Source organism: Dasypus novemcinctus, chromosome 14, assembly GCF_030445035.2.
Source record: "Dasypus novemcinctus isolate mDasNov1 chromosome 14, mDasNov1.1.hap2, whole genome shotgun sequence".
NCBI classification, from domain to species: domain Eukaryota; kingdom Metazoa; phylum Chordata; class Mammalia; order Cingulata; family Dasypodidae; genus Dasypus; species Dasypus novemcinctus.
This window is the reverse complement of record NC_080686.1, coordinates 34,163,598-34,181,657: the sequence shown is the minus strand read 5'-3', so window position 1 is coordinate 34,181,657 and position 18,060 is coordinate 34,163,598. Positions and strand designations below refer to the sequence as shown.

Sequence of the window (18,060 nt, the reverse complement as noted above, 5' to 3'; positions counted from 1 at the left end):
AAAAAAAGGGTAGGGTATTTGGGTTGAGAGTTGTTCCATATAGTTTTAAGGAAACGCCAAGATCAAGGATCAAAAGAATCCCTGTCTTAATACATAACTACTTTAGTGTTTGTTTTTCTTCCTAATCATAAAGATTGATTTTTTAAAAATATGATTTTCAAATAAATGCCATGCCTGCATTCTTTGACAAAAGAAACATTCGTCTCTGGTGAGTTTTAAGGAGACTCTCCTATTCAGTAGTTTGGGGTTATTCTGAATCTTTCTTAAGTAAAACTTTTGCTTTTGATGTTAAGGAAATTCTATTTATAAATGGGTAGAAAGCAAAAGCAGTGAGTTAAAAAAGGTAAAGCCATCCTCAACTGGCTAATTTGCCTAATGTTTCTATTTGGACAAGATATTGGGACTTTATTGGACTAATATAATTTATAATTCACTGGCTTCTACAGAGAGTTCTACTCACCCAGTAATCAAAGTCTATTTTGGAAAGTTTCTGGGTCTGCACACACAAACATCCAATTTTAGGACCCATAACCAGTCTTTGTGTAGATTTCTAATTATTTCCGGTGTGTTGATTTTATCTCCAAATCTATAATCTGTGGTCTTTGAAGGTGAAGGATTAGGCCTCATTGTTCTAACTCCAGGGTATCTAACACAAGTCAACAGATACTTGATGACTGATAGAAACAACAGTCAAGATTGTGAATCTGGACTTTTTGAAAGAGTGTGTACAATAATATTTATATTCATGCCATGTTTTATACCTTTCAAGACCCTTTTGCTTACATTCTCTCACTTGATGGGAATAATTGAGTGGGAGTGGGGAAGAGATTTCATTTGAGAGGGAGAAAGAAAAGATGAGTCCTTATAAGAGTAAATCACCAAGGTATTTGCATATCTGTCACTGCTCCTGATTGGGTTCCCTAATCAAGTAAGAGGAAGTTCCTGGAGATCTCAGATTACCAGCCTGTAATGGATGCTTCATCTAAACGCTGAAGTACCTCGCAGGTTGAATCAAGACTCTAGCCCCTATTAAGTCACAGAGGCAGAGGTCTTTGGAGTGACAGTCACGCCCCCCCCCCCCCCCCCCCAGTCTTCCTTCATGCAAAGAAAGGCAAAGGTTTAGGAGAAAGGATACTGAGCTCGGCATGGGAATTTAGTTCAGGCTCCCTTGCACGACTTTGCACAACCCACTTACCTGCCTGTGCCTCGGTTTCCCAATCTGTAAGAAATTAGAGTACATATCTGTAAAACCCATTTGGGAAATCTGAATCTCTTTACGTTTTAGTAACTTTTAGTCTGAGTGCTTTTTCCTTTATCGCTCCCCCCCCAACCACCACCGCATTAAAAAAAAAAAATCACCAAATCATTCCTCCCACCCTTCTTTTCAGGTCCACTCCCACCCTCTTCTTCAGTCTGTGAGGTGACTTTCTGGCCTCACGCTTAGGAAACCCTGCAGGGGGCCAAAGCGGTCGCGACACCCCGCGGGCCGTGGGCGGCAGGCCCGGGATCGGGCGCCGAGGGGAGCTGCGGCCCGGGGAGGGGTGCGGGGAGAGGCGGGGGCGGGGGTGTGCGCGGGGGAAAGGGTTCGCCCTGCCGGGCGGGCCCTGCTGTCGCTGCGCACTCGGAGCCGCGCGAAGGGCGCCCCTCGACCCGGAGGCACAGGCGCACTGAAAAAAAAAAAAAAGGAAAGAAAGAAAGAGAAAAAGCCACTCCGGGCTCAAATTTCTGGAAACCAGAGCAGGGGTTTTGCCCTAAACACCGAGAGAACCCCTCTGAGCGCTGGCCTGGCCTCGCCGTCACCCATTTTCGGTTTGCCTTTGGAAGAACCGGTTCCTCAGCCCCGCGCCGCCGAAGTTTTGCCGCGAGTAAGTCCAGCGCGGGCCCGGCCCCGGCGCCCTCGCCGCGTCCCTCTCCTCCCACCTTCCCACGGCGCGCCCGCCCCTGCCCCGGCCGCGCCGCGGGCCTGGGCCTCGGGTTTGCTTGCGGGTGACGAGGACACTGTTGTGAAACGAAATCTGACCCTGTGGCTCCGGGGCGGCCGCCGACACCCGCGGCCCCCGTGCGGCCGCACCCGGGCCCGGAGCGGCAGGGGGCGCGCAGCGAGCGCCGGGGAGGCCCCCACCCCCGAGGGCCCGCACCCCCGAGGGCCCGCAGCGCCGCACGCCACCCCGAGGATTCGCACGCCACCCGTCAGGCCCGCACCCCGCCCCGGGGGCCGCGTCGCCGTCGCGGCCGGGGGGCCTGGGCGGCCGGGTCCGCGGAGCCACCTGGCAGGGCGCGCCCGCCCCCGCCGCTGCGTGAGCGCTGAAAGGGGGATGCGCGGCGGGGCGCGCAGTTGGGGGTTGAAAGGCGTCGCCCCTCGCCTGGCAGCGTTGGGTGACTGCACGTGGAAGGGATGTGTCAGGGGCCGGTTTGTTTTCCTTTGGGGTGGTGGTGACTGATGGGGACGTCGGGGGACGGGGGAGGGGGGAGGGAGAGTCGCCTTAGCCTCCTTTGAGGCTGTGACTGCTGTCTTGGACATGTGCTTGCGCTCGAAGCTTCAGTAATGGGAAACATTTGGGGGGCCATGGGGGCAAGGAGATATTTACTTTTAGGCTTTCTGGCCCCCGTAGTTCCTTCCTTTGCTAAAAAGCAGGCGATTGTTCCAAATCAAAGAGGCCAGTTAAAAGAAGTAGCAGATAAATTGGAACGACTGACAAGGAGGAGGCATTATTATTTCTATGAATAATTAGGAAGGCAAGGAAAAATAAACAAAATCCCTGCTTTACGGTTGATGGGGCTTGGGAGTGGAAATAATGCATACTGTGTAATCACTTTTCATTATTTTCATTATGTTAATGAAGGCCCACTCCACTTTTTGTTCTGATAGCCCAACTAATGCTAGCTAGGTAAGTCATCTTGGAAAACAAAACGTAGAGCTTCTTAAATAATTTATTCCGTAGTGTGAATTGATTACATCATCAACAGAATGAGCAGAAAGCATCTGTTCAGCAAAGAGAAGCCCAAGCAGTGGGTGAGAAGTGCAAGATGTCCTTGTGGGCCATTGAAGGTGGTCAACCAGACTCCAGTGTCCTAAGCGTCCTCTTACCTCTAGCTCTGAGCTTTTCATTCTGCAGATATTTCAAAACCTCTGTGCCATTTACCAGGCATCTCACTGCATGGATAAAAATGGTTCCTGCCTTCAAGGAACAGCTTAGTGGACATTTGCAACCCAAGGTGCCCAGTGCTCTGATGGGGGAAAGCAGAAGTATGCAAGGCTTCCTGGGAGTTTAGGAGTTTGGGCGGAAGGAAAGTTCTCCAGGCAGAGAGTTGTTGGTCCCAGGGACATGCAGAAGCAGTCTGGTGTAGCTGCCGTGAGCAGATGAGGTCTGGGTGGAGAGAGATATGCCAGGGTGGTTTTTTGAGCCAAATAATGGATGATGGTAAATCAGATGTGCTCCCCTGCTCTGGAGAAGGGCACAGTCTAAAATGTTTCACAACTTAGAACACGGAGAGATGGCAGAGAAAGTACTAAAGAAGATAGCTTGTGAAACGGGAACTGTGGGAAAAAAATCTAATAGTGGAATTATTTAACCTATAAAGAAGTCAAAATGCTCACAAAATGTGATTAAAGATAGGCTGTGCTACAAATAAAATATTGCTTTACTAATTGGTATCTTACTAACCTGAAATGCAGTTTTTTATGATGTCCACTTGTCTTTGAGTAGTTGATTTTCATGATCTGGCTAATAATTTTTGCATGTAAAAAAGAGACAAGCATATTAATTTATAGTTTTCTGACCTTTTATCCTTTACAAAGTGCTTATTGTTCAACATGCATTTATTGTGCTCCTACTATGTGTAGAACACATAGTAGGAGCTTTTCTCCATCCTATCCTTACTGTCATTAAACAGATGAAGAAACTGGCTCAGAAATGTGAATTGGTATTTCCAAGATTAAAGCGTTGATAAGTGTCAGAGTTTTGAACTCATGAGGACTAGATCTGTTTTTCACTTTCTCTCCTTCAGCATTTCTATCAGTGACTTGAAAGAAGAAAGCTCAAGTAATTTCAAGATTGACATATTACACACAGCTGGAATGGATAGCTCATTCATTGATTATAAAATCATGAGTAAAGAAAATTCGAGTGAGCTTAACTGACAAGCAGAAAGGAACAAGATGAGAATTTTGCAGGGATGAATCAGTTCCCAAATATAGAGCAGAGGAATCCTGCCTTGAAGCAGTTTTTGTATAGGCAGGGACTTTAAGTGTCTCCAGGCTTAGTAAGTGCCAGTGATGTTCAGATCTGGGAAACCACTGATGGACCAGCATGTCCTGTCGAGGGGTGCATCAGTCTGCCAAAGGGGTGCCAATGCAAAGTACCAGAAATCTGTTTGGCTTTTATAAAGGGTTTTTATTTGGGGTAAAATGTTCCAGTTACAAGGCCGTAAAAAGTCCAACTCAAGGTTACTTTACCGCCCAAGGTTGTTGCCACTTGGTAAAGCAAGATGGTCACTGATGGCTGCCTAGTCTCTGCTTCCCCGCTCAGCTTCCACCCCCTCTGTCCTGGCATAGGCCTCATTTCTTTCCAGACCGTCTGTATCAGTCTCAGCTGTTCTGGTTTCTTCCCAAGGTCAGCTGAAAATTATCAAGCGAAACGGTTCATCTCTCCCCGGAGCTTGAGCTGTTTTCGTCTTCTCCTTTCTGTCACATGGCAGCATCAAAACATGGCGGAGCTCTCTCTTCCACGTGTCTTGTGTCTGTTTGTCCGTGGGAGTGCACATTTATATCAGACCCACAAGGGGGCGGGGACTCAATCTGAGCCACACCTTACTGACGGGGTTGCATCAAAAAAGCCCTTATTTGACAGATAATGTGATCAGAGACACCTTAGCTGAATTTGATACAACATAATCTTTCTCTTTTTGGGATTCATAAAATAATCTCACACTCCACAAGTGGGGTCAGAAAGTTAAATAACTCTTAAAAAAAAAAAGATGAGTAATCCAGTTTGGGGTCTAGGGAGAACCCTTAGGGGTCATCTTCAAATATCTCAAGGACTAGCTTGCCTAGGAGGATGTTGAAGTAGGTGTTTTGGTTGGTGCAGAAGAACTGACCTTAGAGAAGAGGGCTTTGGTGGTTGGCAACACCTCCTGAAGGTTAAATGGGGCCTGCTGGGAACCAGGTGGCTTCACAAGCTGGTGAATGTCTGTCTGACTTTAGAAGTGTTTAAGCAGAAGTAGGATGACTACATGCAAAGGGTGTTCAGGATGATTCCTGCCCTAGATGGAAGTTTGGATTCCACGGCTTCCTTCTGTGGCCTCATGGCAATATCCAATACCACGTATATTCCCGTGACGTTATATTACCCCATTGAATTTTTTTCTCATGGAATTGAAAGGGAGACATATTTCTTAAATTTTTCTAACTTTGCTCTAATGTAAGTTGTCCTTGGCTTTTAAGGAAAGATTGAAAATACAAAGAAGCTCCTTGTCAGTGCCTCTTTTCTGACAAGTTAATGCTCTCTCTCTGTTACCATCTTTATATTTCAGTTGTTTTTTTCTGACCTGAGACTGTAGTCCTCAAGTCTTATTCCATCAGGCAATCCTTACTTTGGTGAAGAAGGCACTAAAAATAAAAGTCAGCATCCAGGAAATGAGGAAATTGCTTTACTAAACATATGTTGTGATTGTCATGTGTCTGGGGAGTGCTGTGGGAGCGTTTATTCTCAATTTCTAAACTAGCACACGTAACAGGCGTTCTTTCTAGGGTCTACCTAGGACCTTGAGTCCTCTGTACTAAATACTTTACCTAATGAGCTGAACATTGAACTCTATGCCCATATTTATGGGTTGAAATTGGCTATGAATATAGAAAAAGAAATGGGGTATAAGAGTCTGAGAAATAAGTATGTCTTCATCTTATTTTTATAAATAAAAATGCTTTTTGATTCTTATAAGTACAGACCACGTGCTTTGTGAATTTGGCAAAGGGTGTTACTGAAAACTAGACCACCATTCTGATTTAAATTCTTGAAAAAAATATCAAACCTTCAGGAGCATATCAATTATTGACATACCAATTGAACTTTAATATTAAAGAACACGATATACTCCCTCATTCTTACCTTTTAAACCAACGATATGATTTTAAGCCCTTCCTTCACTTTGACACCTTAAAAATGAACATTATTGGATGTTGAACTCGTATAATTTACTTGTGTAGGAATAAATATCACTTCACTAAAGAGGAGTATTGGTGGATGAAAATCTAAACAAAGAGATCAGTACTAATATCAAGTTTGATTTGGATGGGAAAAGGCTAGTTGTTATTCCAAGTGATGAAGGCAGTCACTATGGAAACAGTTTACTCTTGAGGAAACTGGAAAAAGGAGGTTTGGAACTGATAGGAAATATGAGTTGTGGAATATTTTTTAAAAAATGAACTTTATGAAGCGTACAGTTTGATGATTATATATATCCATGGGACTGACCACTACAGTCAAGATAGAGGACACTTCCATGACCCCAAAACGTTCTCCTGTGCCTCTTGGCCGTCTGTCCTCCTCCCCTTGGCTCCAGGCAGTGGCTCATCCAGTTCGTCTTCCTTATGGATGAGTTTGGTGGTGATTTCTGTTCTATCTTAAAAGATGTATTGGTATTTATTTTTCTATATAAAAGCAAAGGAAGTAGATATTTCTTATCACTTCTTGCCTTTTTTGTTTCCTTTTTTCTGATTTCTATTTTTTGTTTTTAAAAATTTTTTTTCTTTTTAGTTTTTAATTCTTTTTTCTTATTTTCATTTGTTTTTTCTTTTGTTTATTTTTAATTTTTATTTTTTTCTTAATTAAAACATTTCCCCCTTTCCCTTTTGTATAAATTAAGAAAAGTCATCATTTAATTATAGTTATTTAATTTGGACAGAAGCAAACATAACCACTGAATGGAATCAGCTTCATTTGCCACCAGTTATTATATAGCGTAGTTGTTTTAAAACTGCAGCAGTTAGTCTTAATAAGTTGAGAAACTATATGTATACATTGTGAACAAATAGTATTTGTGGAGGACTAGCAATGTTTTAAGTTCAGTAAATATAGCAGAAGTCATACACAAGACTAGTGAAATTTCAGGTGTTTGCTATATGTGGTTATGCCTTAGACTGTTTTACTTGGATACTTGAATTTCCTCATTACAAGATTTGTAAGGGCAGTGGTTCTCAAGCTATACGCAACAGTGTATCACTATTTCTCAAATCCATGAGTGTGCCGCCTATCTTATTCAGTCTGCAGCATTTACCTTTCCTATGTGTGCATATAAGTATTTTTATGAAAATGACTGTAAGTCTCAACTAAGTCTTGTAACATATGATTCACTATGCTGAGGGTGAGAGGTCCAAGTAGAAAGTTATCTTAAGGATAGCTATAAAGATCCTGTGTTTTCTAGAATATGTTTCAACTGTGTCTTTACTCCATAAGAGCAGATTCTAGTCAAAAGAGAAGCTCTACGTAGAGAAAGAGCAAGTGAAGAATGTGATAACTATGTTTGCTTTTATTGGTATGATGATATTCTGTACAGTGATTTAGTACTGTTTAGAATTTATTCTTAAAGAAATAATACAAAATAAGGGGGAAAAACTTGATGTTGAAGGGTTATATACAATAGTGGAAAATTAGAAGAAACCCAGATGTCAACATTATAGTTATATTTCCCCAATAGAATATTACATAGGCATTGAAAGTGTGTAGAGTATGAAATGCTCATAAAACAATGTTAAGAGAAATCGGCAAAACAGAAGCATATAGATTCATTATGAATATAGCTGTGTGAAATTATATATGCATGAGAGCAAGTTGGACTGATGGGATTATGGATGAATTCCTTTATTTTAATTAGATTTTTCTTAATTTTGTTAATATAATAAATGCTATATTGAAAAAATTAATAGGTTGAATGCTCTTGAAAATATAGTTTCACCTTAGTTACCCAAGTAAACAGATGTCATTTTCCTACTGGGTGTCAGCTCATGTACTCTTCTTCTTGTCTTCCATGCTTCATCTGAAGTTAAGAGGAAGTAGTATATTATGGTAACAGAAATCTGATATTTATTCAGAATTCCTATAAGGAATAGAGAGTTTTCATATGAAAAACTTTAAAATAACAGTATCAGTAAATCAATGGAAATCTAGAAAATAAAATTAATGCAAACATTTATTTCTAAAGAAACCCTCGGTAGTTGACCCTCTTATTGAAGCTCCTTTTCATTAAGAGCTTGTGTGGTTTGGGACACAATCCATAACTCTTGGAAAAGCCAAGGAGTGTGTGGTATCTGAGTCTGGATCACCTGATTATGCCCCGCTCTGTTTTCCTTGGTATAACCAAATTCCTTAGGCAGGTGAGGAAAACAAAGAAGAGATGGCAGTGAGATCCAGCACCTGGTAGTTTCTGGAGCCATGGAATTGTGAGCTGAGTCAGTCTCTGAGGTCGTTTATCCCATGGTTCATTTCACTGCAGGCTTCTGTTTGTAAATTTTCTTAGCAACCCTTTGATTTGATGTGTTTATTCCAATTTGTAGTTGTAGACTTCTGGGGACATATTTTAGAATAACCCTTTTCTTTTCTATCAAGCATGTTCAACCCCTGGTTTTCTTCTGCTTCTCAGGAATGTCAGAAAACTCAACACTTGGTGAGAAGGCAAAGCTTAAAGCGATGGTGTGTTGTAACGAAAATACACTTTAATCCAAGGAGCCAGAAGTTATTAACAGTGTCTGATGAGTTTCTGGTCCATTAGAGATGATTTATGTGTCACCTAAAATCTAACCTGTTTTTCAAAACCAGCAGAAAGAAATTAAAATATGTATCATGTACAAAATGAAAAAAGAAATGTTCTTTTCTTCCCAGTCATATTCCTCCCTACCTCTACCCGAACACTGTTTTTCTTCAGTATATAAAGTCTGTCCCAAGGCCTGCCTGACTTGACTCTTAATCCACCTGACCAAGTTATTCCAACTTCCCTTCTCCCAATCTTTTTTTCTGAAAATAGCCAGGATGTTGGTGATGAGCTAGAACCAAAAAGATCATGTTTACATGTAAGTTGGAGTGCCATTTCTTAATTTTTCAACTGCGTGCTTTAGTTGATGGGTAGAAAAAGAATAGGAAGTATTTCTGTGGGGAGAATTTGGAGTCATTTACTGAGCCTGGAGGAAGTTATGTAGAATTTTTGTTGTTGTTGTTGTTTTGTGTGTTTTTTTGAGTTGTTCAGGCTCAATTCTTGTAGAATTGAGAAGAAATTGGCAGCCTGGAGGGCATTTAAATTATAGCAGGAATGTACAGAATAGATGTTTTGTCTCATATGCTTTAAAGTTTCTGTATTTAGAACTATTCTGTTTTACAAAAGTAATGGCCTTGTTAATTGCGATACAAATATAGAATATCACTTTCAAATATGCATCACCAGACTCTACAGGTATAATGATAATGACATCATGAGGGGCACAATTTCATGCCTCTGAACTCCCAAGGGTTATTTTGTGTCATTGCACATTTTTGTCAGGTATAGCCTCAATTTTATGTTTCCCGTGGAGTTTGTTCTCTCAGTGTCTGAATTTAACATTTTTTTTTGCCATTGTTTATTCGATATTACGTATATAACCTTAATTTCACCCCGTTCCCACCCCCCATCCCCAAGAGTGGCAAAATGTAAAGGAAGTTCCTAAAGCTTCCATTAATCCTGTATAGGGTAGGTCCATCCACAAAGTTAGAACCCCCCTCGGTCAGCAAAGCCCATGAATGAGCTCTCCACTCCTCTTTCCCTAGGTAGGTTTGGCCGGGGGTGGGGGTGGGGGTTGGGTAGGATTGAAGAAGGCATAGTTCCTTCTGGTGTTGAAAAGACCCTGTAAAACTGGGCTACTACGCCAGGTTTTTTCCCTTGTTTAGTGTCCCTCTTGTCACCAGCAGGTTCTGCTTCCTACCACATGCCCAGATTAGCATCTGGCCTGGGACGATGAATGCAAACCCAACTTCCAGTCCACTAGCTGTGGGTGCCCCAGGCCCTTCTTCTGTAGGCTCAGTAGTGTAGGTGGTGGGCTTTGTAGGGGCTGATAACCACTGTCTGCCCTTGGTGGGCATCTTCCTGGGCTGCTTCATTCAGCAAGAGAAAAGAAGAGCCTGGCCAAAGCTATCTCCATGCCCAGTCTAACCCTGTGCAGGTTTTCCTTACTACTTTGCTCAGTTTCTCTTTCCTCCTAATTAAGGAATTGGTGCAATATACTTCACGTGGAGGCCTCTAAGCTTTTCTTCTGTGGACAGTGTGGAAAACTAATCACAGAGTGCTGAACTAGACGTGTGGGACCCCAGGATGGCTCTCAGTCCCTTGTCTCCTCATTCGGGTACCTTTTGTGTCAGTGGCAAAAGGAGGAATGAGATTCCATTGTGTGCAGCTCCAAGGAGCACCCCGCTTCAGGAGCTTGACTGAAGAGTTGACTGACGGGAGTGGATAATGAAAGGATTTGGCCTTCTTGGGTAAATGCACAAGTGGCTGACTCACCCAATTCCCTGTTTTGGCAGAGGGAGTGGTGGGGATGGATGTCCTACAGAGAGACCTTTAACACTGAGGCACCTAACTCCAGTACTCCACAAACCTCCCTACCTTGACTCTCCCCAATCCATCCCATACCTAGATCAGCTTCCCTGGACATTCTTCAAAGCAGCTCTACGCCCTCTTTTCTGGGAACCACTCTTTGTTTTAAACACAACCCCTGAGAAGTCTACTTTTAGGTTCCCTGTATGTGCTAATGTGTAGGCCTCGACATTGATCTGAGTAGCTAGCTCTGTAGGTGTATAGAGAGACAGTGATATAGACACACACAGAAAGAGAAGGAGGTGAATCAAGTAACCTGTTTTTGTTTAAGCTTCTTTCTTAGGGTACTTGGAACAAATGTTCAGGACTGGAAATCTGATGGCTGCTTTTTAAGTTGATTGAATGGTATTTCCACCGTTTATTTGCCCATCTAACTCCTGTTCAGTCAGTTTACGTTTGCTCAAAAAAGTCATGTTTCAATAATATTCATTCACTCACTGAAGATATTTAATGAGTGCCATATATGACCTGGATGAGATGAGTAAGGCATGGCTCTAGCCCTCATGGAGCTACAGTCTCATGGGGAGACAGTAGAGAAGTAATTACAGTCCCATTAGATAAGTGCTTTCATGGGGTCAGGCTTATGTATAAACCGTGAAAGATCAAGTCCAGCCAGGGAATTAGGGTTTACCAGAGCCAGGCTTCTAAATATCAGTAGGCCCAGTCATATCATATATTCCATGGTTTGGATTGACATATAGAAATCTGGAAACAACTATGCTGATTTAGCAAGCAGTGAGGATTTGTAAATAAAGTCGCTGGCCCTCTGACTTTTTGATTTTTGAGTGGTAGCCTTTCTTACTGAAGAAATCTACCTGACGTACATGAAGGCAGTCTCTTGACTTTTCAGTAATCTCGATCTTTTCTTTTTAACCAAGGAAACAATAACAAACATGATATTTAGTACAGAATAGTTCCATCTTCAGAAGAAATAAAATTACAAATGAAATACCTTTCATGCTCATGTAACTTGACCATTCTTAATACCTTAAACTGTTCAGTAAATTCAATATGGAAATATGGAAAAGAAACACATGGGAAATAATCCTGGAATATCAAATATACAGATTTTGATTGAAACGTGTTCTCAGGACAGGTAAGGAGAGGATGGGAATTTATGGGAAATCAGAGGGGGCTTTGTTTTTAGGCCAGCTCCCTTCTGTGAGGAATGAGACTGGACTTTGTCTCCTCCATAGTTAGGTGCACTGTGGGCAATTTATGTGAAAACACTTTGTAAACTGTGAAGTGTTTTCCCAATGTGAGGCTGGGTTATTATTTTAAAATGCTACCTTAGTGCCTGGGAAAGTTAATGTGCCTCTTGAGAGTAACTTTGCAATGAAAAAAAGTCTAGTTTATTCTGTAATAATTCTTCCCTAATTATGCACAGAATCCTCTGGAAGCAGTGCTGGTGAATTTTAAGTTGCTGTTCTAAAATTTTGTGTAATTGAAAATAGAGCACAGGATTGTATTGTTTTGGTTCTAAGAGACCATAAATACATCCATGCAACTTGTATTTACTCATAAAATGAAATTGTGAAATTGTTTCTCATTAAAATTATATAAAAACTCTATACTTTTAATAAGGATTCTCCAAATTTTAAGAGTCTAGTTTTTTATGAGTCTTAGAAGTATCAACTTTGTATTGACAGTGGATAAAGCATATGTTTTCCAACATTGGCAATTGTAAGCAAACAAAAGTAAAAGAGAATTCCTCCAGCATTTCAAAATTATTTCCCAAATGGGACAAGTTTGAAATGTTTTACCCTAAAGCCGTGTGTACACATGCATCCATTCATTAAATCATAAAATTTTGAAATGGTAAGGGATTTCAGATATCATACAGTTGAAGTCTCCCATTTCAAAGATGAGAAAACTGAGGCTCAGAGAGACTAATTTTATTTCATCTGAGGCCATTCTACTAGTTAATGACAGAGTCACAGCCTAAACTCAGATCTCTTGATGACTTCTTCTATAGAGATGTTTCTACTGTGTTAACATGCACAAGGTCAAGTAACTTTAGAAAAGTGATGCTGAAGTTAAGTACTATAAGTCATCTGCTCTGTAATTTTGTCTTGAGCAATATTAAGATTCTGTCTTTTTTACTTCAAATTACATGTATATTTAAATATCTTCAGTAAAGTTTGTGCAGGGCATGTAGAATAAGTTTCCCAGTCCAAATAAAAACCAAGAGGCTCTTTTGTGTTCCCATTTGAGCATAAACGTGAAAAATTAATTTTGAAAGTTAGGAAATTACAATGACCATCTAGATGACTGTATTACTTTTTGAAGATAGTTAAATGTAGAATGTTTCAAAAACGACATTTATTGTCTATACTCTGAAGCATCCGCAAATCCTATTCATTTGGAAGGCCTCTAAAGTTCAGAGTTTATCACCCATGAAACTGTGACCTGATGTAAACTTGCTTAGAAGGAGTATAATAATATCCTTGCCCTGAGGATAACATACTCAACTCTCGATTTTTCTCTTTTATCCTTACTCAGACTACAATCATAAGTCTTTGTTAGTATTTCCTCTTTGCATTGTGGTATAATTGATGTTGATAGATAGCATGAAGACACTGAATTCAAAAAACAAAAGACAGAAAAAAAGCTCTTGTACTGTTGGCTCAAAAATAATGTCTGTGGAAAGCTCTCTAGCTGTCACTGCCCAACCCCGAATCTTTTTTCCCTCTTTGGCTGCAGCTGCTGATGGCAAGCCCCACATTTTGTGGCCACATTTGACTCATATAACTTCTGATAAACAGTGAGCCCATAATATTTATTTTAATTCATTCAGTGAAGATGTCTTGACTTGTGTCTACCTGCTGGTAAATGGAAAGTTGTAGATGTAAAGATCAGCTCTTTATTTCATGCCACACAATTAATACGGCTGCTTGGTGCACTGTTTTTCACAGGTGCAGGGGTCCTGGAACCCTTTGAAGAAGTGTGTAGCTAATAGCCCATATATAATTCAGAAGATGTCTTCAATGGAAGACCCTCGGGGGATAAATGGACAGTCTGTAAGTAAACAGAGTGTCAGTCCTAAGGAAAGAGTTATTACTTTTTAAATTGTAATTACTATTTTTGTTGTAACCTGAGTGCCTGGAAATTTCTCAAAAGCTATGCACTGATTTTTTTTTTAATGCATCAGATACAGCTTCCCATATACCAGCCTATTATTAATACCTTGGATTGGTGTAGTACATTTATTACAATTGATAAAAGCATATTTTAATAATGGTACTATTATCTCTATTCCATGGTTTAACTTTGGGTTCACTGTATAGTGCCATGAATTCTTTTTAAAAAATTTTTGTTCTAGTATCATGTATACAAACTAAAATTTCCCCTTTTTAACACATTCAAATACATAATTCAGTGCTGTTAATTACATTCACAATGTTGTGCTGTCATCACCACCAGCCATTACCAGAACTTTTCCATTGTCTCAAACAGAAACTGTATATTTTAAGCCTTAACTCCCTATTTCCCTACTTTCATGATAGGAAAATAAAATGACAACCTCTCCAGTGAGAGAAAATATTTAGAAACCACATATCTGATAAAGTTTTAGTATCCAGAATATATAAAGAAATTCTTCAACTCAAAAGCAACCAAAATTTAAAAATGGGCAAAGATTTGAATTGACATTTCTCCAAAGATACATATATGGCCAAAAAGCATGTGAAGAATGTGCTATTTTTCATGCACATGAAAGAAAGCACATTTTTTCCCCCAATATGCTTCATCCCACGGGTAATCTGTTCCCTGGTCACCTATATTCTAGATTCTGACTCTATTTCATATCAGTGAGATCATACAATCTTTATCCTTTTGTGCCTGACTTAACTCACTCAACATGATGTCTTCAAGCTTCATCCATGTTGTCACATGTGTCAGAACTTCTTATCTTTTTTAGGACTGAATAATATTCCATTGTGTATATATATCACATTTTTTTATCCATTCATTGGTTAATGGACAATTGGGTTGCTTCCATATTTTGGGAATTATAAATAATGCTGCTGTGAGCATCTATGTGCAAATATTTTATCTGTTTGAGTTCCAGCTTTCAATTCTTTTGGGTATATACCTAGAAGTGGGATTGCCAGGTCATATGGTAGTTCTATAGTTAACTTTATGATGAACTGCCAGTCTGTCTTCCACAGTGGCTGCACCATTTTATATTGCCACCATCAATGAATGAGTTTCCCTATTTCTCTACATCTTTTCCAATACTTTTGTAATTTTCCAGTTTTTACTAGTAGTCATTCTAGTGGGTATGAAGTGATATCATTGTGGTTTTGATTTGCATTTCCCTAATAGCTAATGATGTTGAACACTTTTTCATGTGCTTTTTAGCCATTTGTATATCTCCTTTGGAGAGAAGTCTCTTCAAGTCTTTTTCTAATTTTTAAATTGGGTTGTTGGTCTTTTTTGTTGTTGAGTTGAAGAATTTCTTTATAAATTCTGAGTACTAAACCCTGATCAGATAAGAGGTTTCTAAATATTTTCTCCCATTGTGTAAGTTGCCACTTTGCTTTCTTGATAAAGTCTTCTGATGCATACAACTCTTTAATTTTGATGAGGTCCCATTGATTTCTTTTTAATTTTGTTGCTTGTGCTTTGGGTGTAAAGTCTAAGAAACCATTGCCCAACATAAGATCCTGAAAATGCTTCCTTGACTCAGGATGCTCCCTGAATTCCCATAACAGCCTCTGGAGGAAGATGGTTTCTCCTCTTCTAGATTTTTATAGTTCTGGATCTTGTATATGGGTCTTCGATCCATTTTGAGTTTATTTTTATATTGGTGTGAGGTAGGGGTCCATATTCCTTCTGTTGGAAATGGAATTCCAGTTTGCCCAGCACCTTTTTTTGAGTAGACTTCTTTCCCAGTTGAGTGGTCTTTGCCCTCTTTTAAAAAAATTGGGAGACCATCAATGACAGGGTTGATTCCTGAGCTCTCAATTTGATTCCATTGTTCCTTGTGCCAGTACCATATTGTTTTGGTCACTGTGGCTTTGTAACAAGTTTGAAGATAAGGAAGTATGAGTCCTCTAGCTTCCTTCTTTTTCAAGATAGCTTTGGCTATTTGGGGTCCCTTACTCTTCTATATAAATTTGGTGATTGGCTTTTCCATTTCTGCAAAGAAGGTTTTTGGAATTTGATTGGGATTGTGTTGAATCTGTAAATTTCTTTGAGTAGAATTGACATCATAATATTTAGTCTTCCAATCCATTAATACAGAATATCCTTCCACTTATTTAACACAGAATGTCCTTCTTTGATTTCTTTTGGCAGTGCTTTCTGTGTATAAGTCCTTTATGTCCTTGGTTAAATTTATTCCTAGATATTTGATTCTGTTTATTGCTATTATAAATGGGATCTTTTCTTGATTTCTTCTTCTGATTGTTCATTACTAGTGTATGGAAACACTGCTGATTTTGGGTGTTGATCTTGTATCCTGCACTTTGCTCAATTCATTTATTAGCTCTAGGAGCTTTGTTATAGATTTTTCAGGATTTTCTGTGTGTGTAGGATCATATCAACTGCAAAAAGGGCAGCTTTACTTCTTCCTTTCCAATTTGGATGCCTTTTACTTCTTTTTCTTGCCTAATTGCATGGGCAAGAACTTCCTGTGCAATGTTGCATAACAGTGGTGAGAGTGGGCATACATATCTTGTTCCTGATCTTAGAGGGAAAGCTTCCTGTCTTTCACTATTAAGTATATTAGCTGTGTATTTTTCATGTATGCCTTTTATCATGTATGGAATGTTAGCTGTGTATTTTTCATGTATGCCTTTTATCATGTCATGGAAATTTCCTTCTATTCCTAGTGTTCTAAGTGTTTTTTATCATCAACAGGTGCTGGATTTTGTAAAATGCTTCTGCATTAATTGAGGTGATTATGTGTGTTTTTTCCTTTCATTCTGTTAATGTGGTGTATTACCTTAATTTGATTTTCTTATGTTAAATCAACCTTACCTACTGGGGATAAACCCCACTCGATCATGGTATATAATTCTTTTAACATGGGTTGCTAGTGTTTTGCTGAGGATTTTTGTATATATATTCATAAGAGATACTGGTTTTTGGTTTTCATTTCTTGTCGTATCTCTATTTTGATTTGGTATGATGGTGATGTTGGCTTTGTAGAATGAATTAGGTAGTTTTTCCTACTCTCTTACTTTTTGGAGGCGTTTGAGCAGAAACCATGTAATTTTTCTTGGAGTGTATGGTAAAATTCAGATTTTAAATGATTTTGAAAATTATGACTTATATAGTACACTATTTCATCAGCTTAAACTGAATTTGTATATTTTCTTAGAGGTTTCAGTTATAAAAAAATAGAGTCATGGAGGAAAAAGCCAATCTGATATAAATAACATAATTTTAAGATTTATATTTTCCTTTGCCTCAGAGAAAACATGTATTTGTCTCATGAAATTAGAAATTAATGTCTAAGTTTTGAATAGTTATGTATATATTGTTTTATGAATGTATGTGTTTGCATGGGTGGATCTTTAAATGTGTGTTTATTTATGGTTGTGTCACAATTTGATGAACTCATGATTGGACTTTAAATTAAGGAGAACCTTAGGTCTCTTAGGTTAAATCTTATTTATTTATCTTGCGAGCAGAAGAGAAAGAGTTCTGCAGTTTTCCTCCAGTTCATGTAAGGAAGACAACAAGCTCATACATGAATTTTTCCAATTAGATGTAATTAGATAAATACATTAGAAACTTAAATAATTCAGTGAATTTTAATTTTTAAAAAACATTTTTGAAAGTTAAAGTTGTTTCATTGGAAAACTTCCATAGGGGCACCATATGTAACTTTGCATTCTAACTTCCCAGATCAGATAGGAGGCTTTTAGACCTGTGGTTTCAAAGCTCAGCTTTCTTCACCACAGAGTCATCACAAACCCAAAGTGTAATCTTTAGTAATGCTATTGTGGTTCTTGTCAGTGTGTTTTACAAGACCTATTTGTGTTATACAATAAGCAATAACTGCTAATGGATAAGGATTTTAATAACAAATGGTCAAGTGCTATCAAGCCAGTTTTGCAGTCATACTCTCTGCAATTACAGAGTGTATTTTATGGATCTCCTAAGCTATCATGTGAGGTACTTCACCCAAAGCACTTCAAGATTACTTTGTGGTGTAGCTTTTACCCTAAACAGGAAAATCACCTTTGACCCATTTCATTTTTTTAAAAACTCCTGTTATGGGCCTGTGATATTTTGATTTTATTATGTCACAAACATATTATGTAGTTCATATAAAAGAAATGGAGAACAAACTTACTAATAACTTAATACTCACTACCACCTTTTATGTAATGTTGTTACTGAGATTGATGCAGGTTGATGTACTGAAGAATCACTAACAAATTGAAAAATAGTTGCAAATAAATATTGTTCATAAGATTACTTTTTTTAAAA

At 39.2% G+C, this 18,060-nt stretch overlaps 1 protein-coding gene across 6 annotated transcripts in view; it reads left to right on the top strand.

Moving 5' to 3' along the window:
- Positions 1 to 1,427: 1,427 nt before the first annotated feature.
- EYA1 (EYA transcriptional coactivator and phosphatase 1) overlaps positions 1,428 to 18,060 on the top strand; it is a 333,818-nt gene continuing 317,185 nt past the window's right edge. For 2 of the 6 annotated variants that reach the window (XM_071207852.1, XM_071207851.1), the window contains exons 1-2: positions 1,581 to 1,865; positions 13,530 to 13,634. In XM_071207852.1, coding sequence (XP_071063953.1) covers positions 13,593 to 13,634 — 42 coding nt within the window. In that variant the 5' untranslated portion in view covers positions 1,581 to 1,865; positions 13,530 to 13,592. Of the gene's footprint in view, positions 1,866 to 13,529; positions 13,635 to 18,060 lie in introns of all 6 variants that reach the window. The other 4 variants (XM_071207853.1, XM_058275642.1, XM_058275643.2 and 1 more) reach the window with 4 other exon arrangements.